General features: G+C 36.9%; 1 protein-coding gene across 7 annotated transcripts in view; it reads left to right on the forward strand.

Moving 5' to 3' along the window:
- The window catches only part of cpeb3 (cytoplasmic polyadenylation element binding protein 3), a 112,251-nt gene that overhangs the window by 16,501 nt on the left and 70,812 nt on the right, over positions 1-24,938 (forward strand). For 5 of the 7 annotated variants that reach the window (XM_061962380.1, XM_061962371.1, XM_072916200.1 and 2 more), the window contains exons 3-4: positions 2,915-3,068; positions 19,285-19,341. In XM_061962380.1, the coding sequence (XP_061818364.1) occupies positions 2,915-3,068; positions 19,285-19,341 (211 nt within the window). The remainder of the gene's footprint in view (positions 1-2,914; positions 3,069-19,284; positions 19,342-24,938) is intronic. The other 2 variants (XM_072916203.1, XM_072916208.1) reach the window with 1 other exon arrangement.

Raw genomic sequence — 24,938 nt, forward strand, 5'->3', positions numbered from 1 at the left:
ACTCCTAGTAGGTATGGTTTTACAATCCTAAATACCAAATAGTCTACTGCATCAACTGTAAAGTCTGTATGTTGGACTTCAGAGTATGTAATCTGTTTAGGACAAAGGCCCACAGTGAGCTCGATGACCTAGCGCCTGCTGTGCAGAAAAGGGGAAGGCTAGAAATCTAAAAGCTCAGCGTTTTAAGTATTTAGCGTTTGTACCAAGTGGGCAGTTTTTTATCTGGGTGGTAGTGTTGCGTCCAGACTGCGGGTGAATAACCCGTTTGAATGCTCAGCCCAAAGCGTAACAATGGTGTTGGTCTACAAACAATGCAGCTGAGCTCGAGCTCACCTTTGACACACATGTCGCTCTCATGCATTCATTCACAGACAGAAGGCGTTTGATCAGCTGCATTTTAAAAAGTATTGATTGTTCATCATCGTCTTTAGTGGGCTCACAGGTCACGTAGTCTGTAGAGGTTTTGTTAAACGCAAGGACAGAATATACAGCACATGTTTAGTCACCTATGCTGACAAAAAGGTGAGGTGAGGTTAGGCCTGGGCTGATAATAATACATTTATTGTCCTACAAGTTATTGCCGATAAACAATATTATTGTCAACATTATTTTGAGATCAAATTAGGCACTATTGTTATCATGATACGTATATCATGATAATAAAGCAAGTATTTATTTCAAATGCAATCAGCTAGTTTTTTTTTTATTGTCTCCAAATATCGGTTATCAGCCTCCTTGACTACTAATAATCTGTATCGGGATAGGCCCTAAAAACAGCCTATCGATCGATCTCTACTTTATGGTTCATTTCGCCAGCGAGTCTCGACTAGCGGGGGTCTCTGTCCGCTCACCCTGTGTGTATAATCCAGCAGTCCGGCCTCCACCTACCGAGACAAACATTGTGATCGACTGACAAGAGGGTTCACTGTGTTCATTTAATTCTGGGATTGAAGTGACAGCGATGCACAGAATGAGCCCTCTCTCACCCTGTTTGAAAGAGAAAGACGAAAAAAACAAACACACACGAACGTGCCCAATTAATTGATGATGGTAAAGTTATCAAGCTCATTTTCATTTATTGTTTGATTAAGTGATTTACTGAGGCCTAGGTAAGGTGTCCGGGGTGAGCAGTGCAAGGCAGGCGAATCTCCAGTATTAGTGCCTTTATTCATGCTTGAACAACACGCACGCCTCCATCTGAATGGCAGCAGTGCTTCAATTTGACCAGGAAATATGACAAAGTATACACAACCTTGGGTTTTACCATATTTATCAGTTCTCAATAGTATTTCAATTCGGCGGGTGAAAAAAGGTGGGAGCATGACAAAACCATCATAGGAAAGGGTCGTGCTATTTAACATAATATATATGGTATAATATAATGATACTACTGCTACTAATTTAGTGTTTTTCAATATTTTTTTTTTCTATTTTTCCACCCCTCCCCCAAAAAATTTTTTTAAAGGGGAACTGCACTTTTTTTGGTAATTTTGCCAATTGTTCACAGTCATTATGAATGACATGACGACAGATGTATTTTTTTTATGCATTCTAAATATTAAAATAAATGCGATCAAAAGTCTGCTTAAAATAGAGCATACGGGAGCCGCTCTATTCTGCCCATAAAAAAAAACATCCAAACACCTCCATTAGGGTTTTGTATACATGATGTCAGTATATATGTAATGTAGCGGGCACATTTATAATAACATTTAATATGTACATACTTTGCTCATTTTAAGCATACGCGGCACATTAATTTCAAAACGCATCACAACGTTTGCTTTTTTTACACATCATCACTGATTATTACTCACTGCAGACTTTATGAGAGCTAGCAAACATAATAAAACATCACTTACTGTGCAATGTCTGCTGTCATTAGGATGCCGACTGCTAGGATGTTCATATATACCCTTTTAGATGAAAAATGACTCATAATCCTAGCGAAGAAAAGACCCAAGTATTTTTTTGTCGTTTTCGCCATTTCCTAGCGGAATACATCCTCGTCCTTCTCGTATCCAGGTGAGATGCATGATTTATGATCTAGAATAAAGTTGACGAGCAAGGCAGCGAGTAAGCAGCTGATCAGTCGATCATGTCAACATTGGCACGCAAGCTCCTGATCACTGCGCCACTATAAATAGTTTGTCTGCATTAGCGCTTATAATAACAATACCACTAATACTTGGTTAATATTCAAGTCAAAAATGGAGTATTGTTGGCGCCTTTTGGATGTTTTTTTATTGGGTTTTATGGGCGCAATAAAGGACTTCCCATTGATTCCGCTGTAAGCGGACTTTTATTTCAGTTTATTTACGAGCAAGAATGCATTATCATTAATGTTTGTGAATGTTGGCAAAATTCCCCAAAAAGTGCAGTTCCCCTTTAAATTTTGGGGGAGGGGGGTGAACATTTAAAAAAAAAAAAAAGTGCATTACCCTTAAAAACTTCCTTTAAATACTGTAGTATTGAGAACCGTGATAATATTACATTTATTAGTACAAACCCCCATATAACTTATTGCATGCAATCACCTGATTATGAAAATACATTCATAAAATAAGCTGAGACGACATCTGAGACAACTTCAAACAATTTTTAAGATAAGTTTATTAACTGAATTTGTAACTGTCTAACAAGACTGCTCAGTCTGTTTGATTTTTAAAACAGGCTAACAAGGGTTATGCATTTTTAAACTGATTATAATACTAATACTGAAATGCCTGCCTGTCCACCTAACAACTCAACGCACCCCAAATATTTGAGAATGGATGATGGATGACGCGTGTATGAGTGATGGATTTTACAGTATATTTCCATGTATAATATTGCTGCTTATACCTACTCTGTGTTCTTGTGATCTATTGCAATTTAAGTCCTGACCCTTGTTCTCTTTCTTTGTATCTTGTAGGACCGGAATCGGCCCTTTGATGCGTTTAGCTTGCACTCTTTGGAGAATTCCTTAATGGATATGATAAGGACTGACCACGACAAAGGTAAAGCTCACCTTGCTGACGGCCCACCAGTGACTATCGCAGATATTATATGGAGGAATCATTTTGCAGGTTAGGAATATTCATATGTCCACGCTTAAACATACGTATAGGTTGTTCTTTTGCCTCATCACATTTATTTCTCATGTATGGATGTTTTGATGTGAGATGACAATAATTAATATGGCTTACTGTATTTCATTTGTTACTCTTTCAAATAGGTGATTGATGTGTTAATGTCTTTGTGGTAGAGAACATTTTCTCGCTTTAAGTCCTGTTTGTATGAGAATGATTGAACAAAAAATGCTTGTCCTTTCGGTTTTAGCCATTTTTAATACTTCGCATATATTTGGCTCAGGAATTTAAATTAGGATTAGAGAGTAAATTCACTGGAGAAGCTTTATCAGGCTCATTATTTTGAGTGGTACACGTGTAGCCCTGTAAAAGTTAGACTTTTTACTCTCAGAAATGTTGTTAGGCATGTACACAAAATGTGAACCCATAGTCCACAAATGATGTCTGTATAAGCTGTACTATCTTACACCTCAAATTGTATTTATATTCTCAAGGGACAATGAAACTTGGATATAACCTAGAGTAGTCTGTGTACAGCTTTGAAAGCAGTGTAGATGTACTCCATACAGAGTCATTCTATTTGAAAATGCTGGCAACACAAGTGAGTGCACCTCACTAACAGTGTGAATATTTATCATTAATATCAAGCACTGCTTTATTCATCTTTGGCATGTTTGGCTGATCCCTGATGATATTATGAATTTGGTGGATATTAGACACTTTCTGCAATACTGCAAAATTTGGTATCGATCCAATACCAGGTGAATAGCCCAGAAGAAGGGCTGTTCTGATTGGAGATTTATGCTGCAGATTCCAACACTGATCATCCATTAGTGAGATCGGGCCGATGCCAATACCGACACTGATCACATGTATTAACAGTACATTTTTTAGTGTATTTATGGTGACCGTTTACCAATTTCAGCACAATATTTAAACTAGTTCCTTATTTTCTTTTATTATAAACAGTTGTTTGAACAAAACAAAGTCAATAGTAAATAATGACTAAACACACTCTCTTATGCATTGAAAACCTTTTGGCCTCAAAGTTCTCCTGTGTCCAAGGAATTATTCTCTGAATTTGTAAACCTAACAAAAACAAAAAAGTATTTGAAGAAAATAGAAACATTTATCTAACTGGTCTTGTATCGAGCATATACTGATAAAACCATTGGTGTCCACACCACTAATTTATGGATCTATCCGATCATCTGTACTGACTGTGACAATGCCGACACACCAACAGTTGTTGTTATATTAGCTTCTCTCTGGACTCTTACTCTACTTGTTAATTTTCTGTTAATAGCTGCTCACTTTCTGCTGTAACGCGGTTCCAACTAAACTCTCTAAACTTCACTCAGTATGTTTTTCTTCTTTTGTTTCAAGCTAGTTTAACATCTAGCAAGCTCAGCTATTAGCATATGCCTGCTCCTGCTTGCTCTCAGTGTGTAACATATTTAGTAGGGGTGTGAGAAAAAATTGATTCGAATTTGAATCGCGATTCTCACGTTGTGCGATTCAGAATCAATTCTCATTTTTAAAAAATCGATTTTTTTTTTTAAATTATTTATTTATAATTTTTTTTTAATTTAAATTTATTTTTTATTTAAATTTTTTATTAATCAATCCAACAAAACAATACACAGCAATACCATAACAATGCAATCCAATTCCAAAACCAAACCCGACCCAGCAACTCTCAGAACTGCAATAAATAGAGCAATTGAGAGGAGACACAAACATGACACAGAACAAACCAAAAGTAGTGAAACAAAAATGAATATTATCAACAACAGTATCAATATTAGTTACAATTTCAACATAGCAGTGATTAAAAATCCCTCATTGACATTATCATTAGACATTTATTAAAAAAAAAAAAAGAACAACAGTGTCAAAGTAGCTTACACTTGCATCGCATCTCATAAGCTTGACAACGCACTGTGTCCAATATTTTCACAAAGATAAAATAAGTCATATTTTTGGTTCATTTAATAGTTAAAACAAATTTACATTATTGCAATCAGTTGATAAAACATTGTCCTTTACAATTATAAAAGCTTTTTACAAAAATCTTCTACTCTGCTTGCATGTCAGCAGACTGGGGTAGATCCTGCTGAAATCCTATGTATTGAATGAATAGAGAATCGTTTTGAATCGGGAAAATATCGTTTTTGAATCGAGAATCGCGTTGAATTGGAAAAAAAAAATCGATTTTGAATCGAATCATGACCCCAAGAATCGATATTGAATCGAATCGTGGGACACCCAAAGATTCGCAGCCCTAATATTTAACCTCGTCCTACTACATATACTATGCCCTACTTGATACTGATACTTAAGATACTAAGAAATGCAATTAATTTGCTGTAATGGAGGTGATTATTATTAACATAGGAAAGTATCGCCACGCTGTGAATGGAGATACACAATCAGCTGCTTGCTAGTCAGTAGGGGACTCAAAATAAACACAATATTAGCCAGAGGGATCTGCGTTTATTGCCAGTAAAAGGCATTAATAGACAATGACGTTCACATACTTTTTTATGAAAATCGTCCGATACTGATCGGTGGCTGATTGATCGACACATCCTTACCGGTAAGTAGTAGTCTTGGAGCCATGGAGCTGAATGTGCAAGTGTAGTTTTATGTTGCGCCTGACAATGTGTACTGTATGTACTTATTACACACCAGCTGTTTGATTGTAATGTACATCCTAGTTGTAGTTTTTATTACCAAATTTGGAGATGTCGAAATCACTCTGTAAAATTGTTAATGCTAATCAGCAGCATGTGTATGGCAAAGTAAGTGTAAATTAGCATCGGGCTAGAATTTTGGAAAAGTGGAGCTATACTTTACATTTGAGCGTTGCTTTGGTGGCATGGAAAATTGCAACATTACCTAGAGGCAGTTTAGCGGAGTCCGGTCTGACTGCTGCTCATTTCCCTGCCATGTGTTTGAGCCAGTATTTAGTGTGCAACACGATGTGACGTCATAGGCAACAAATATGACACTGTTTGATTTTACAAGAATCGATGCCCAGTTGTACCAACACAATTCGGTCAGTACCTATAAAAGTACTGAGTCAATGCCCAGTTGTCAAACTCGTTTGCACTTGCACTTGCATGACTTAATCTTTGAAACAAGCATATGCTACTGGCAGGATCAACCAGGTAGACCCCCCTATGGACTGGACTCTTACTATTATGTTGGATCCACTATGGACTGGACTCTCACAATATTATGTCAGACCCACTCGACATCCATTGCATTCGGTCTCCCCTAGAGGGGGGGGTTACCCACATATGCGGTCCTCTCCAAGGTTTCTCATAGTCATTCACATCGACGTCCCACTGGGGTGAGTTTTTCCTTGCCCTTATGTGGGCTCTGTACCGAGGATGTCGTTGTGGCTTGTGCAGCCCTTTGAGACACTTGTGATTTAGGGCTATATAAATAAACATTGATTGATTGATTGATTGTACGAACACAATTCGGTCAGTACCTACAAATGTACTGAGTTCCATCAATAGGGTCCCCATCTGAGCTGGAGACTATGCCAGGTGCCTTCTGGTGATAGGCAGGGCTACACCCTAGACTGGTTGTCAGTCAATGAGAGGGCACATACAAAAAAACAACCAATCACACTCACATTCACACAATCTAGAATCTCTGTAGCCGAACACGCTTGGTTTTTGGATGTGAGATGTAGTCGGATTACTCATAGAAAACTCACACATGGGAAAAACACATAGACTCTAGCGTCTGATATTGACCATTTTGTTATTCAATGTCTGAAATACCACACCTATATAATCCACCCTCTGAAATGGGCCTCTTTCTGAGCTGGTGGAGGTTTGTTGCCTCCACAATCACCCTGACCACAATTATCAAAGCAGAGCATGATGGTACATAAAGTGTATCCTGAAAGTATTCACAGCACTATACTTTTTCCACATTTTGTTATGTTACAGCCTTATTCCAAAATGCAGGAATTAATTTATGTTCTTAAAATTATACAGACAATAACCCATAATGACAATGTGAAAGTTTTTTAGAGCTTTTTGAAATGTATTAAAAATAAAATCACATGTACAAATGTATTCACAACCTTTGCTCAATACTTTGTTGATGCACCTTTGGCAGCAATTACAACCTCAAGTATTTGTGAATACGATGCCACAAGCATGGCACACCTATCTTTGGGCAGCTTCGCTCATTCATTCATTCAAGATCAAATAAAAAAAACAATCAACATGATATTAAAATAAATCATGAATGAAAACGAGCAGAAATAAACTTAAAACTTATAATATCTGCCCCCTATTCACACAGTTACATTTGTTGTTTAACTCAGAATACTATTAAGGCAATATTTCTATTTCATAACGTACAAAAAAAAACAAAGAAACAGGAACACATTAATTTTTACTCCACATCATATCTTCTCATCATCATGATTTTTACATTTTGTTTAAATACAGAAATACATTTACATTCTTTTGTTCCACTATCAAATTTGTTCCATAAACTACACCTCTGATTGAAAAGCTTATTTCCATTGTCACTTCTCTAAATCTCAGTCTATTAAAGAACCCAGTTCATTTTAAATTATAATTACTTTCTCTTTTACCAAATTTGTTTAGAATTGTTGTATGTGCTTATTAGTACATGATATTTAAGATATTATACTCTACCAATTATATACATTTCAATGAGTTTGCCTGTTTGAATTTTGGGTTTGTTGGTTCCCTGTATGCATTTCAAGTAATGGTTCTCATGGCTGTCTTCCGCAAAATGAAGATAGGATTTAAATGTTTTACAGGCACTACCCCAGAGTTCAATACAATATGTCAGATATGGAACAATCAGGAGGTATACAAAATATACATCGCTTTTTGATTAAGCATTTATTTCCCCTTGTGCAAAATAGCAATATTTTTAGATATTTTAATTCTGTATAGTTCATATGTGACTTCCATTACACATTTCTATCAATCAGTGCATCCGAAAACTTGATCTCTTTTGTTCTTTGAATCTCAACTCCTTGGACATATAATGAGGCATCCACACTTTTCCTACTACTGCAAAAAAATCATACATTTACTTCTACTAGTATTCAAGGATAATCTATTAACATCAAACCATCTTTCGATTTTAATAAAGTCGTTTTCAACCACTTCTAACACATCTGTAATATTTTGTCTTGAAGAAAATTAGGTTGTGTCGTCAGCAAGCCGATATAATAATCCGATATTTGTTTTTTTGCTGATATCGGACCAATATCAACATTGGATTGAGATACTCCTAATTGAAACACTGGACAGGTAAATATGTGCATTCAAAGTGATTTAAGTTGACTTGTAAAATTTCACCCAAAAACCGAATACCCCCAAATCGTGCGAATATAACTTTATATTCACGGTGTAGTGTACCTTTTTAGTTTTCAAGTTCTGCTCACATCCTCTTTGAGGCTGTTAAAGAAAATTTTTGGGACATAGAAATCTGAAAGACTTAAAACACGCAGGCACTTGCACACACAAGCTCAACTCGTCTGACTCACATGATCTTACTCGCCATCATGCATCAGTTGCTATTTGCATTGTTACTGTGGGTGTGCGAGCGTACACCGAGCTTACATGGTTTACATTAAAGCACATTAACTTAACACATAACTGTATTATTTGCTTATTTTCCTAATTGCTTCCAAGATGTAAATCTTCAAAAGAAATGTACACAGGAAATTAACTGCCCAGCCTTTCAGTTTGCAGGCATTTATACTCAGACACAGGTGGCAACTTTGACAATCTTTGTGATCGCTTGTCCCGGTTTTTAGTACATGGCTATGATTGAACTGTTCCTTAAAAATCTAATTAGCCTTACTGTGACTTACATTGTAGGGAAGGTAGCAGGACATATCAGTCATCAGAAGTTGAAGTAGAACAAACACTGCTGCTGTTTGACTTTGTGCGCTTGTTGACAAGAGCATTGGTCTGGAGATAAGAGTCCATACAGTGTCTTTATCACCAGGCACAACACAACAAGTCAAATGCAAGCACCAGAAGCCCGTTTACACGCTGTCAGGTTCAGTATGTTAGACCACTTTTATGCCTCATTGCTTCATTTGGGTCAAGTGTGCGTGAAATGTGTCAGATTAAACTTTGCTCTCTGGGCAACCTGTGCATAAGGGAGTAAGATTATGTAATGTCCTAAAGACTCAATGACACTTAGGGAGAATAAGTCAGTTAAGCTTAAATTAAGTTGAGGTGAAAAGTCAGTGGTAGACTTGACCTCATAATCTTTCTACCCCATAATTCTGATGAGACGATCACAACAATTAACTAAGATTGCTTCATGTACTTTAAACCTAAAGCTGTCATGGTTGCATAAAGATAAGGTGATGGGTGATACATTGCAACAAATAACTGACATTATGGAGGAAAACTCATGACTGGGCTGATCCTGTCAACAAAACAAAACACATATTCTAGGCTTGTTTTGTCTGCGTCAATAACAGCTGGCCTGAATTTCACTGAAAGCTTTTGACTATTTTGATCTCCTGGTGCAAATGCCTGTTGGTGCAAATATGTATGACAGGATATAGGTCAGGGTGACAAATTCATAAGATGACTCAGCATATTTTCAATCATTGCACTCAACTGTGAGGTTCCTTTCTCTCAGTACTCATGCCCTTTTTGCAGTATTGTTTCAGTAATGTGTGCTCTGGTACGACTGAACTAGTTCTGCAACAGAAATCAATTTTCCATCTGTTTCACACCCCATGCCTTCATAAGACCTCTGCTATACATTTTCACCTTGAACAGCTGAGAAGACAAGCGGTCCCCTTTGAAGTAAAACCCCTGGCCTTCTATGTCCCTCGCTTTGAAGACTGTAAACAACATAAACAGTTCTGAATCTTTTCTGACACACCTCGTATAGTTATCAACAATACCTTGTATCATAATCGTGAAAAGAAAGACTAAAAATTCAAACACAAGGCATGCCAGCTTACATACACACATACACACGCTTGCCCAAAATGGATGTGATGTTTTATTAATGTGATTGTTCTTCCAGTCTGTTATTAATGATTACCGCAACCTTGCAAAAAAAGAGATACTGTTAGATAAACAAAAGGACTCCGAGAAAGGTGAATAAATAATGTAAAATGTGCAGTCCTTTACATTGCGTTCCACCAAGTATTTGTTCATACAGCTAGTCACCCTTTTTATAACAGATTGGGTTATTAATCAAGACCCACTTGCCAGCACTTAAACATGTTATAATCCATACTGTGTCATATAAAATGTCAGATACTGTCAGCTTTTTGTTATGCTTTAAGTTGCGTGTATACCTTGAGTTTAGAGCATTTTCACCGTCGGTTGAAACAATATTCCTGACATGGTTGTGCCGTTTGAACAATAAAGACTTAATATATTTAGACACATTGTGCGTGCTTTGTTTACACACAAAAAAAACACCATAATTTTTGAATAGACAGTTGTTGTGTGCATATAAGCGGCGCTTAGAGATCGCATTATTTTCACAAACCGTGGAAAGCCGGTTCGTGAAAATAATGCATACTTTGAACCGGTGCCTGGTGGAAAATAGGTTTGGGAACCCTGATCTACACTACTGTTAAAATGTAATAAGCACTTATTGTTTTGTTGTTTGGATATTTTTGGGCAATACTACAAATTTGAGTATCAATCCAATTCCAAGTATTTACAGGGGAAGCATTGATCATACTAGGGATGTAACAATAAACAAGGGTTTTAATGACAACAACGATAATACCCCCAACGGTTACTGCTACCTTTTTAGATATGAATTATCGAAAAAACGTGATTGATAACTTTGATAAACTCACGGACTGACTATGCGCTAGCTCGTTTGCTAGCTTAAATGCTAACATGAATACAAGACACATTAACATCTTTACCCATTAAGAAACATTGACCCCAATATAAACTTATATAAACACATTAGTGTCCGAACAAGTAAACTATTTAATTGTGTAAATTGAACCTACAAGCTGGGCTCTCTTAGCTTCGTGTGATCGAGGTTTACTCAAACGAATACGACACAGAGAGGTTTTTTTTAGTTTTTTTTTACACGGACGGAGGTGTCTATAACAGGAAGTTAACTTCCGTGATGTCAAATAGCCCGTAAATTAAGCCAAGTGAACGCTCAATTTGTTAAGCTATTTCTTTATTTGCAGGAAACATAGTTTACTTGTCGCCATGGAAGCAAGGATTCGGGACTCTCACTGTGGAGGGACGATAGCCGCTAGTGAGGACGCTACATTGCGTTGAGGACGTGGTCATTTGCTTGTTGCTGTCAAATTTGTGCGACACAGCTAAAATGGGTCATAAGAATGCAGTATAATGATATGGCCATAGTATTAAAAACTATATCGTCAGCCAAATGTATATAATTGATATTATTTATATCATATATCGTACAAGGTTATTGCCTGACCTAAAGGAGCAAATGGCAGAGACCCAGAGCTAGAGTATTTTAAGGTATTGGTAGAGCAACTGTCCCCTAAATTTCTACTCACCATAGACAGGCACAGACAAGTATTTTTTAAGTGAGTAATTCAGTCATACATATTAGTCACCTTTGTGGTGCGTTTGCTTACCCCTTTTTTGTTAATTTTTAGCCTTGTGGCGGTGGAGATCTACCTCAGGGATCTTTCACATGTATTTCACTGGAACTGATTGCATGTTGACTAACTTAAGGGACACTGCAGATTAGTCTACAAGAGCAGAGCACTGATGCTAAACCAACAACTATTCCCTACTAGCTCTATTCAACATTTCCAGTCATTTTTAGCAAACCATCAGCAAACACCAACCTGCAGAAAACAGCTAGTCAGGCTCTTAAAGGGGAACTGCACTTTTTTTGGAATTTTGCCTATCATTCACAATCCTTATTAAAGACATGACGACGGATGGAGTTTTTTTTTTTTTATGACTTCGGAATATTAAATACATTTGATCAAAATTATGCTTAAAATGGAGCCTATGGGAGACGTTACATTCTGCCTATAAAGCCCCTAAAAAACATATAACACCTCCATTGAGGTGTTATATGGATGATGTAAGTATACGTGTAATGTAGTAACAAGCACATTTATAATAACATATGATATTTTTGTATTTTGATCATTTTAATCATAAGCTTTTTCTCCCTTCATTTCTGCTCACTGCAGACTTTATGAGAGCCAACCAGAGGTGGGTAGAGTAGCCAGAAATTGTACTCAAGTAAGAGTACTGTTACTTTAGAGATTTATTACTCAAGTAAAAGTAAGGAGTAGTCACCCAAATATTTACTTGAGTAAAAGTAAAAAGTATGTTGTGAAAAAACTACTCAAGTACTGAGTAACTGATGAGTAACATACACACTCATATATATATATATATATATATATATATATATATATATATATATATATATATATATATATATACATACAGGTAAAAGCCAGTAAATTAGAATATTTTGAAAAACTTGATTTATTTCAGTAATTGCATTCAAAAGGTGTAACTTGTACATTATATTTATTCATTGCACACAGACTGATGCATTCAAATGTTTATTTCATTTAATTTTGATGATTTGAAGTGGCAACAAATTAAAATCCAAAATTCCGTGTGTCACAAAATTAGAATATTACTTAAGGCTAATACTAAAAAGGGATTTTTAGAAATGTTGGCCAACTGAAAAGTATGAAAATGAAAAATATGAGCATGTACAATACTCAATACTTGGTTGGAGCTCCTTTTGCCTCAATTACTGCGTTAATGCGGCGTGGCATGGAGTCGATGAGTTTCTGGCACTGCTCAGGTGTTATGAGAGCCCAGGTTGCTCTGATAGTGGCCTTCAACTCTTCTGTGTTTTTGGGTCTGGCATTCTGCATCTTCCTTTTCACAATACCCCACAGATTTTCTATGGGGCTAAGGTCAGGGGAGTTGGCGGGCCAATTTAGAACAGAAATACCATGGTCCGTAAACCAGGCACGGGTAGATTTTGCGCTGTGTGCAGGCGCCAAGTCCTGTTGGAACTTGAAATCTCCATCTCCATAGAGCAGGTCAGCAGCAGGAAGCATGAAGTGCTCTAAAACTTGCTGGTAGACGGCTGCGTTGACCCTGGATCTCAGGAAACAGAGTGGACCGACACCAGCAGATGACATGGCACCCCAAACCATCACCCAACCATGCAAATTTTGCATTTCCTTTGGAAATCGAGGTCCCAGAGTCTGGAGGAAGACAGGAGAGGCACAGGATCCACGTTGCCTGAAGTCTAGTGTAAAGTTTCCACCATCAGTGATGGTTTGGGGTGCCATGTCATCTGCTGGTGTCGGTCCACTCTGTTTCCTGATATCCAGGGTCAACGCAGCCGTCTACCAGCAAGTTTTAGAGCACTTCATGCTTCCTGCTGCTGACCTGCTCTATGGAGATGGAGATTTCAAGTTCCAACAGGACTTGGCGCCTGCACACAGCGCAAAATCTACCCGTGCCTGGTTTACGGACCATGGTATTTCTGTTCTAAATTGGCCCGCCAACTCCCCTGACCTTAGCCCCATAGAAAATCTGTGGGGTATTGTGAAAAGGAAGATGCAGAATGCCAGACCCAAAAACGCAGAAGAGTTGAAGGCCACTATCAGAGCAACCTGGGCTCTCATAACACCTGAGCAGTGCCAGAAACTCATCGACTCCATGCCACGCCGCATTAACGCAGTAATTGAGGCAAAAGGAGCTCCAACCAAGTATTGAGTATTGTACATGCTCATATTTTTCATTTTCATACTTTTCAGTTGGCCAACATTTCTAAAAATCCCTTTTTAGTATTAGCCTTAAGTAATATTCTAATTTTGTGACACACGGAATTTTGGATTTTCATTTGTTGCCACTTCAAATCATCAAAATTAAATGAAATAAACATTTGAATGCATCAGTCTGTGTGCAATGAATAAATATAATGTACAAGTTACACCTTTTGAATGCAATTACTGAAATAAATCAAGTTTGTCAAAATATTCTAATTTACTGGCTTTTACCTGTGTGTGTGTGTATATATATATATATATATACATATACATTGATATATACAGTACATCATTTATATGTATTTATTTTTGCTGTTTTTGTTTACATGTTAAAGGTGTTTTAATGAATATACATGCATGTTTAACATATAGATTCCTTTCTTTAATGAAGACTAGAATATAAGTTGGTGTATTACCTGATTCTGATGACTTGCATTGATTGTAATCAGACAGTAGTGATGATAATGTTCACGTTTTCAAATGGAGGAGAAGAAAAGTTCCTCCTTTCTGTCTAATACCACATGAAAGTGGTGGGTTTTTGGCATCCTATTTGTCCAGCTTCCATATTCGTTTTTATACACTTTACAAGAAATATATTGGCGTCAAACTCCGTAGCTTGCTAGCTTGTTTGCGCTGGCTTTCGGAGACTCTTGTTTTGAAAGCGCAGGCGCGATGGAGCGGCACTTTTATTGTGAAGACAGGAACGTCCTCATGTGCGGTCAGTCTTGAGGCTTTTGACGGGATGTACGGTTGAAATAAAAAAAGTATATTTTTTCCTTCACACTTTTGATTGATTGATTGGAACTTTTATTATTAGATTGCACAGTACAGTACACATTCCGTACAATTGACCACTAAATGGTAACACCCCAATAAGTTTTTCAACTTGTTTAAGTCAGGTCATGTGACCACCTGTCTCTGTTTGATTGGTCCAACGTCACCAGTGACTGCATCTGATTGGTGGAACGAAGTGAAACGTCACCAGTAAGGCAGGCACTTTGAAGGTCTGTCTGACAGACCAAAACAAACAAAGCGTGCATTAACAGATCGATAAAAATTAGTAGCGAGTAGCGAGCTGAATGTAGATAAAAGTAGCGGAGTAAAAGTAGCGTTCCTTCTCTATAAATATACTTAAGTAAAAGTAAAAGTATGTTGCATTAAAACTACTCTTAGAAGTACAATGTATCCCAAAAGTTACTCAAGTAGATTTAACGGAGTAAATGTAGCGCGTTACTACCCACCTCTGGAGCCAACAAACATAATAAAATATCACTTACTGTATAAGGTCTGCTGTCATTAGGATGCTGACTGCTGGGATGTTCATATATACTCATTTAGGTTAAGAATGTCTCATAATCCTCACGAAGAAACGGGATGGAGGGGTAGGGGGCAACAAGCGTTATCCGTGTTGTTCTTGCCAGTTCTAGGTCCTAAATTGGCTGTCAACGTGTGCCACCTTGTCGGATTACCCACTCAGACATCTCATGTCCAGGTGAGAAGCATGATTTATGATCTACAGTAAACTACAGGGAGAAAGGAATCGAGAAAGCAGCAGACCACTTGATGATGTAAACATAGGAAGACATGGAAGTGATTACGTCGCCGCTATAAATAGTTCATCTACAATAGCACTTATAATAACAATATCACTAGTTAATATTCAAATCACGAAATGTAAATGGAGTATTGTTGGCGCTTTTTGAATGGTTATTTATCGGATTTTATGGGCGGAATAAGGAACTCCCATTGGCTTTGGTGTAAGCGGACTTTTATTTACGTTTATTTAATATTTAGAATGCATTTTTTTAAAATCCATCCATTGTCATGTCTTTCATGATGATTGCGAACATTAGGCAAAATTCCAAAGAAACTGCAGTTCCCCTTTAAATAAACGTAAATAAAAGTCAGCTCACAGCGGAGCCAATGGGAGCTCCACTATTTCGCTCATAAACTACAATGAATAACCATTCAAAAAGCGCCAACAATACTCTATTTACATTACGTGACTTGAATATTAACCAAGTATTAGTGATATTGTTACTATAAACGCTAACGCAGACAAACTATTTATAGTGGTGCCGTGATGACATCCGCGTGTGCCAATGTTGACATGATCGAGTGGTTTGCTGCTTTCTCACTTTCTTGCTACCTGTGAGTTTATTGTAGATCCTAAATCATGCCTCTCACCTGGACAGCAGAAGTCAGAGTAGGTATTCCGACGAGTTGGTACACTTTCACAGCCATTTAGGACCCGAAAACGGCCAGAACGACACAAAAAGATGTTTGATACCCCCGCCCACACAACTCTGTTCCTTTGTGAAGATTATGAGATATTATTCACCTAAATGGGAATATATGAACATCCTAGCAGTCTGCATTCAAATGACAGCAGACCTTGCACAGTAAGTGATGTTGTATTATGTTTGTTGGCTCTCATGTAGTCTGCAGTGAGTAACAATCAATGATGAAGAAAAAAAAAAAGCAAACGTGATGCGTTTTTGAAATTAATATGCCACATATGCTTAAATTGATCAAAATACGCAAATACTAAATGTTATTTTTAAATGTGCCTGTTATTACGTTACATATATACATCATGTACCGGTATATAAAACCCTAATTGAGTTGTTTGGGTGTTTTTTTAAGGGCTTTGTCGGCGGAATTGCGCTGCTGCAATATGCTCCATTGTAAGCAAACTTTAGAAAAATTTTTGAAAACAAAAATAACATCCATCGTCATATCTTTCATAATGACTATGAACAATAGGCAAAGTAAAATAAAAAATGCAGTTCCCCTTTAAAGTCCCTGTGACTTTATACACAACGACTTTAATGGGTAAATTGCCAAATCTTGAAAATGCAGTCAGGTGACAATGTTGCATCACCTCTGATTAAAGAGGGCTTTATGTACTGTCGGCTGTTATCCGACTGTGTTGAGTAAAACGTTAACTGTAGGCAAATTCTGACGTAATACATGACCCTAGTTCTGCTGACAACAGTTTGTCTCGATGGGATATTTATTTTTACTAGGTGTTTTTGCTTGGGGTGGTAAAAGAAATCTATTTAACCGATTACGGATCGATATCTTACATTTTTCAATATCGATTCACAAGGGCATGGTATTGATTCCCCAACAGTATTACACTATTAACGTTAGCTTCCAAGCCTTCTGGGGCAAAACAAATCACCACCTGATTCTCAATGAGCCATGAAGACACAATAATAGAACCCATTGCAACATTTGTTGGCACACTTTACACTTGCTGGTTTCACGTGGCTCGTTTAGGTGCTCATGCCACGCTGTTGTTTCTTATTATACATGTAAACATCTGATTGAAACTTTGTAGTGATTATAGTTGTAACTAAGAGTCTTGTAAGGTGACCATTGGTATTGGTGCAAGCTCACTATGAAGAAAGAACAACAGACGACATCCTCAGCTCAGATCCCACATCAGGACAAGAAAAAACTCAACCCAATGGGATACAATGAGAAACCTTGGAGGGGACCACAGATGTAATCTTTTAATGCTAGACATAGGGCGGCCCGAAAATAATACGTTACAGTAATCGAGACGAGACGTAACGAATGCATGAATAATGATCTCAGCGTCGCTGGTGGACAAAATGGAACACATTTTAGCGATATTACGGAGATGAAAGAAGATTGTTTTAGTAACACTCTTAATACGTGACTCAAATGAGAGAGTTGGGTCGAAGATAATACCGAGATTATTTACCAAATTGCTTTGTGTATAATTGTTTTTTTGTGGTATTATTAAATAGGTGTCAATATTTATTTAAAGTACATTTTTACGCACAGTAATAAGTTCATTTTAGTTTTTGTTTATTTATTTATGAAAACACATTGTATTACCTTCTAATTACAGTACAATGGTAAACAGTACTAAAGTAACGAGAAATAAAAGTTTATATCCTTTAGGTAAACTTGCATTATTATTATATATTATGATTATCGGCACATTACATCATAAACACTGAATAGTTCTTATCAGCTATTTATTTAGTTTGAGAGCGTAATGTTGACAAAAGCTCTTAGCCTGTCTGAATAAACCAAATATTTTTTTAAGTGAAGTGAAGTGTGAAGTGAATTATATTTATATAGCGCTTTTTCTCTAGTTACTCAAAGTGCTTTACAGAGTGAAACCCAATATCTCAGTTACATTTAAACTAGTGTGGGTGGAACTGGGAGCAGGTGGGTAAAGTGTCTTGCCCAAGGACACAACGGCAGTGACTAGGATGACAGTAGTGGGGATCGAACCTGGAACCCTCAAGTTGCTGGCACGGTCACTCTACCAACTAAGCTATACCGCCCCAGAAGTAAATTACAGCACAGTGTTTTAATGTGTGGCACCTTGAGACAAGTATATGTTGATTGACAGTCTAAAAGTAACTGTCACTCATTATTTTTGCAGTTTTATGTACAAAATATAAAAATCACAATCGCACTTTTAGAGGGAAAAATTGCAATTAGTTTTTTTCTCTAAATCATGCAGCCTTTCTCTCCGCACACTGCACTGTTGTTAAGTGTGCCAGAAAAACCAAGCACACACTGCTGGCCTTCACAAGAAAATCGCTGTGCTTTACATCCTGTCTGACTACGTTGTAGCAAAGTAGGGGTCCAAGACAAAAAGCTTACCTATTCAGTGTTATTATTTTCTGCATGAAGAAATGCAATTTGCAGTGATGGAATGCTGCAACACACTTTCACTTGTAATTCCTTTAATTCATAATTGCACTTGTTTGACTTTTTGCAGTTTAAACTGTCCAAAGTTCTTTACGATGAAGAGAAAAAATTAAGTACACTTGTATTGAACCGTGATTAAACGATTCATAACCTTCTGAAATCAAATCAAACCGATTTAGGAAATTGAGCATACCACCCAATCCTAGTATTTGCTGATGCTGGTTGGTTGGAATGAGTGAGATAAGCAGACAGACGATCTCTCACACAAGACCACTTTCCATCAACGCACTGACAGATGGAGCTGCCTTTGTCACCATAGCAGAATGAAGCCTGTGTGGAGTTCTGTCTTTTCCATCCCTTTGTTTGTTTTTTTGTTTTTTTGTTTGTTTGTGTGTGTGTGTGTGTGTGTGTGTGTGTGTGTGTGCGTGTGCGTGTGCGTGTGCGTGTGCGTGTGCGTGTGCGTGTGCGTGTGTGTGTGTGTGTGCATATCAAAGATATGACAACAAATGAATGACTGTTTTCTGTTATCATGCTTATTTGTGTATTCCCTTCATGTAAAATACACCATTGTTCTATTGTTTATAGTAGCAGAAAAGATTAAACCACGTCTGTCAAGATACTGGATTTGTCTCGTTTTCTCCTGTTTAGGTTAACTCCTCCTTTTTTTGTCTTGTACAGGACGTATGGGTATTAACTTTCATCACCCTGGAGTCGACCACATAATGCCACTGAGCAGTAAGTTGTTTCATTTTCCAATTTGACGTGTTTCATTTCTTTCTTTCCAGAAGGTTACATCTTCATTTTGTCCGCAGAATGAGAGGCATTTGGTGGCCTGTGTGTAGCAAACACATACCATATTTCTCGGGATGCCCAATGTTGGCTTTCTTACTGATAATGATATGATTTAAACATACCATCCAGCACGTAATTTCCGATACTAATGTATGCAGCTCTTGCATATTTATTATCCACAGACAAAACTAGAGAATAATTCCAGACCAAAGTTAGCAATGCTATTTATTAATTAATTAATTAATTAAAGTACCAATGATTGTCACACACACACTAGGTGTGGTGAAATCTGTCCTCTGCATTTGACCCATCCCCTTCTTCACCCCCTGGGAGGTGAGGGGAGCAGTAAGCAGCAGCGGTGCCGTGCCCGGGATGTGGTGCACAACATAGTTTTTGATAAGTTCATCACTCATGTGTCGCTAAAGGTCACATGACCACACATAACGAGCATTATCCATTCATATGGGTGAAATCCAGACAAAAAAACAAAAGCGATTTTGGTTATGACCTGATAACTCATTTGTATCCAATGATATCATTTATCTACTCAACAACAGAGAATGCTAGTTGTTGTTTAAACCAAGTGTATCCAAACCACGGCCCGCGGGCTAAATGCGGCCTGTCGGCGTCTTCAATTTGGTTTAAACGTAGTTTCAATTTGAAATTAGATTTGTGTTACGATTCAGTTAGGCCAGGGGTCAGCAACCCACGGCTCTAGAGTCATATGCGGCTCTTTAGCGCTGCCCTGGACCTCTTTCAGAGATGTGTGAAAATAGAAAAAGATGAAGAAAAACATCTATTTTTTGTTTTAATGTAATGTCTGTAGGAGAACAAACATGACACAAACCTTCCTAATTGTTAGAAATCCCACTGTTTATATTAAACATGCTTCACTGATGAGAGTATTTGGCAAGCACCGTTTTGTCCTACTAATTTCAGTGATTCTGGAACTCATCGTAGTTTGTTTACATGTACAAATTTCTCCGATGCTGCCACAAAAAGACGTATTTTATGCCACTCCTTCTTTCTCATTTTGTCCACCAAACGTTTTATGCTCTGAGTGAATGCACAAAGGTGAGCTTTGTTGATTGTATTGATTTGCTGGAGTGCTTATCAGACATAATTGGTCAATCCATGACTGCAAGCTAATCGATGCTAGCATGCTATTTAGGCTAGCTGTGTGTACATATTGCATCATTATGCCTCATTTGTAGGTATATTTGAGCTCATTTAATTTCCTTTACTTATGTCCTCTGTGTATTTAATTTATATTTGCATGTCTCATGACACATTATCTGTATGTAATATTGGCTGCATTTCTCATAGTTGTTTGTGTGCCATGTTGTTCCAAACCAGAGCAAACGTTACCCAGTTTGCAAAGATTGTAATAAATCCATTAGAAGAAGACAGCCTGCCGTTTCCTTAAACTTGGACACACACATCTATACCTTTGGCCATTCTGTGAGAAGTCTCCAATTTACTAATGATTTCCAATGTTGCAAAAACGTGTAGAATAAAAATTAAAATACAACATTTCTGTCAACGAAGATTTCCATCAGCCTTTGATAGTAGATTAATATAACTAATATAGACAATTACATCATGTGTTGCTTTCATTATAACACTTATAATATAAGGCTTTTAATTTTTTGCGGTTCCAGACAGATTTTTGTTTTGAATAATTGGTCCAATATGGCTCTTTCAACATTTTGGGTTGCCGACCCCTGAGTTAGTCACATAGCTGTCTGTTGGTTGTTTGACAGAATTATTACAAATCTATGCTACGAGGTGAATATTACATTAGCAGTGTCTTTTTTTCAATAAGCGGAATTGCAACCTATTTACGTGCCAGCTTTGATCGTTGCACTCGCCTGACAGCACAACTAATATATGGAGTTTCAAATAGGACAAAATCTAATAAATATATCTTTAAATACATTTTTTTGTCATTTATCAATTATAGTTTATTAATTTGTTATTAATTTATTCAATGTAAAATACATTTATTATTTAATTATTTTTTTAAATTCCATGACTTAATTATTTAACGATTTAATTATTAAATGAGTTTGACAAATACAATGAATTCTTGAATTGCTGACACACACATTCAACAAATAATTAAACAAATAATTAAATGATTGTTAAGGTTATGGTTTAATTAATCAATTAAAAACAATTTAAAACAAACACATTGTGAAATAATTATTTGAATAATGTAATAATGAATGATTAAAAAGTGATTGAATAAATAATTAAATGAATGTTTACATTAAATAATTTAATGACACATCTAATAACACATGTATTTAATTGCAATTATAATTAATGAATGACACAATTAAGTAATTATTTAAAGATATATGTTTTTAATTTTGTTGCATTTTACCCTCCATATATTTAAAATTTGCACATGTGTAATACCATGGTTATACTTTATTTGGTTTGTGGTGTGTTTTACCATTTAAGGTACCGGTATTGCTTAAGGTATTTCAACCTTAAATGATACAATTCTGTTTTAAAACCCAGACATGCACCTTTGTGTGCTTTAGCTACAGAATGTGAGGAAAATAAATGCACTGGGTCACACAGGTCAGCGCATTTGTCTGTTATTTGTTCACAGATCATGTCTACACACAGTGCAGTTCTTGGCTTTGTCATGTTTTGGATTAGTTGAATTCACTGGCGATTCATATGCAAGTCATTGCTATGATTTTACACTGAGTAGCTTGTGCAGTTATTAATCCAGTGAACTTTTATTAACGTACCGCTTACACACCCACGGTGAAAATGCCAATGTAAAATGAGCGCGTGGTGTACCAAACCAAACCACAATTATAAACATTTATAGACATTGCTTCAATTAAAACAGAGGCCTGTTTTTCCGGGTGTACGTTATGGCTTCACCACTGTGATCCATGCCAGAAAACACTGCGTGCACCTGCCTACCCTTTTACTCAGGCCTGGCTTCCCTGACACCATAAACCAAGGATGAACCTCTTAGCACAGCCTCGGTAATAACACTTCTAAAAATAGCCCAAACATGTAAGACTAGAAGTCCTACCGGTGCACAGATGATCAACCAGATGAAGTAATCAGGTCTTTATCCCAAATTTCCTGACATATTCTGCAAAAGACCTCCTCATCCATGATGAGGCAATCGACTCACATTTAAATTCTTAAAGATACCTGACGCCTGAAGAACTGCTGATGATTTCCTTGTCATCAGCATTCGTTATGTCCTACAAACAAAAGGAAGGAACATGAGACATTTTGCCAACATAGCACATTCCTCATGTTGTTCTTTTTCATATTCACAACCACAGAAAAATGTTTCTGCTATTGATGTTAAACTGTTGTGTCGTGGGATTAAGCTTCTTCCAAAGCTGTCAGAAGTTGCTCACTCCTGTGTAGACAGTGATGTGTGCAGACGGGGAAGCTTTGGATTCAAACTTTAAAGTCTTTTCCCAACTGTTTCTCACTTCATTAGCTTTGAGGCTTCGAACTGTGAGCTGTTGTAAGGCACAGGTGTCTAACTCTTTCCCGCCACGTCATTTTATACAGCCCACAAATGCCTGAAAATAATATGAGTTGATAAAGTAATTTCTTTTTTTTCTAAATACTTTTGTTCTTTCCAATTTGACAGAAAAAAAAAACATGTAATGCATAAAATTGCATATATTTTAAACGTTAATATTATTTAATAATGCAACAAATATAATATTATCATACATTACAAAAAATGTTAGTTAAAATATAAATACATAAAGATCTGCTTGACTTATGATTTACAAACCAAGTTATCAATCAAATTGAAAAAATAAAGATTTTGTGAAGTGTGAATTATATTCATATAACGCTTTTCTCTAGTGACTCGCTTTTCTCTAGTGAAGCGCTTTACATTGTGAAACCCAATATCGAAGTTACATTTAAACCAGTGTGGGTGGCAATGGGAGCAGGTGGGTAAAGCGTCTTACCCAAGGACACAACGGCAGTGACTTGGATGGCGGAAGCGGGGATCGAACCTGGAACCCTCAAGTTGCTGGCACGGCCGCTCTACCAATCAAGCTATACCGCCCCATTTTAGGGTAAAAAAAAATTGACAGCTCAGTTGCCATAATTTATTTTAGTTTAAATGGTGCTACCGTTTTTCCATTTACAGTACACTGATTTTACAGTAAAAAAAAAATGGCTGCTTAGTCGCCAAAATTTTACCATATAAAAAATTGTGGTAAGGTTTTTCCATTTACAGTAAAAATACATATACTGTATACATTTAAAGTAAACACACATATCAAAAACAATCGTACATGTTATGGTGAAAAACTGGCAGCTTAGTTGCCAGAATTTTTATGTGAAAAAACTGCGATCGTTTTTCCATTTACAGTAATACACCGTAAAAACAACTAGAGATTTTATGGAAAAAAAAACTGGCAGCTCAGTGGTAACGTTTCTCCATTTACAGTATTAATCTATTGAACAAAAACAATCAAATATTTTATGGTGAAACAGTGACAGCTTAGTTGGCAAAATTTTACCATAAACAGTGATATGGTTTTTTACACTTACAGTAATATGCTGTAAAATCTACCATCATTTTTCCAGCAAAATCTACAGATTTTTTTTTTTTACAGTGTATGTAAAACACTTTATCAAATGCATAAGTAATTGTATGATAATATCTTGAGGAAAATCCTTATACATTTATATTCATACAATATTATTCAGCCATAACTGCGATGTGGCCCTCAAATGTAAAATAATAACTTTTTCCGGACAGAATAAAGTGTTGGTCTGGGATTTACCTAACAGTGTGGCTCACTTGACAGCATAATAAAAGTGTCCGTGGTCACTGTGCTAATAAGGAGACACTAAACTCATCACTTACAAAGAAATCACCAAGCTTCATTTTCCCTCCTGCCAAGATACCAAACACATGTAATCTTAACCCATCACTTATCATGGGATTATCCCACCTCATGCCTGGTTCCCTGGTTGCTAGGTGACTTTAGTCACCCCCAAGCCTGACAGAGAAAGGGCAAAGCTGCAGACAGACTGTCCAGGTTTTTTGGCACTGGATGTGTTTTAATGAAAATGTTGTGAGGGAGAATAACCACAAAGAAAATATGTTCTTGGATAACAGTCTCACAATGGCGCCCTTGTAGTACAAAAGCCCTAATTTGTTTTTGTGAGTCTTAAAAGCTGTGCTAGTATATGTGGAAACACATTATTGTGTCTTTTTGCGCACAAACAAGACAGACAGGGTTTTATCGATCCAAGGAGAGGAAAATACAATAACAAACAGCCAATGTTAAACTATAAACAACTCACTGGCTCTCTCTGAAACTGTAAACTTTAATATGACACTTCATCTAATTTGCCTCTAACTGGAGACGTTGAACATAACAAATCGAACAAGTTGAGTCCTCAGCTATGATCATGTGACATTAGCGTGGGAGTTATGTAAAGTGATAGCTCTGGAAGACTTAGTCGAATTTGACTAATGACCAATATTCTAAAGTTGTGTCGTTGCGCAAGAA

This window comes from Nerophis lumbriciformis, linkage group LG02 (genome assembly GCF_033978685.3).
Source record: "Nerophis lumbriciformis linkage group LG02, RoL_Nlum_v2.1, whole genome shotgun sequence".
NCBI classification, from domain to species: Eukaryota; Metazoa; Chordata; class Actinopteri; order Syngnathiformes; family Syngnathidae; genus Nerophis; species Nerophis lumbriciformis.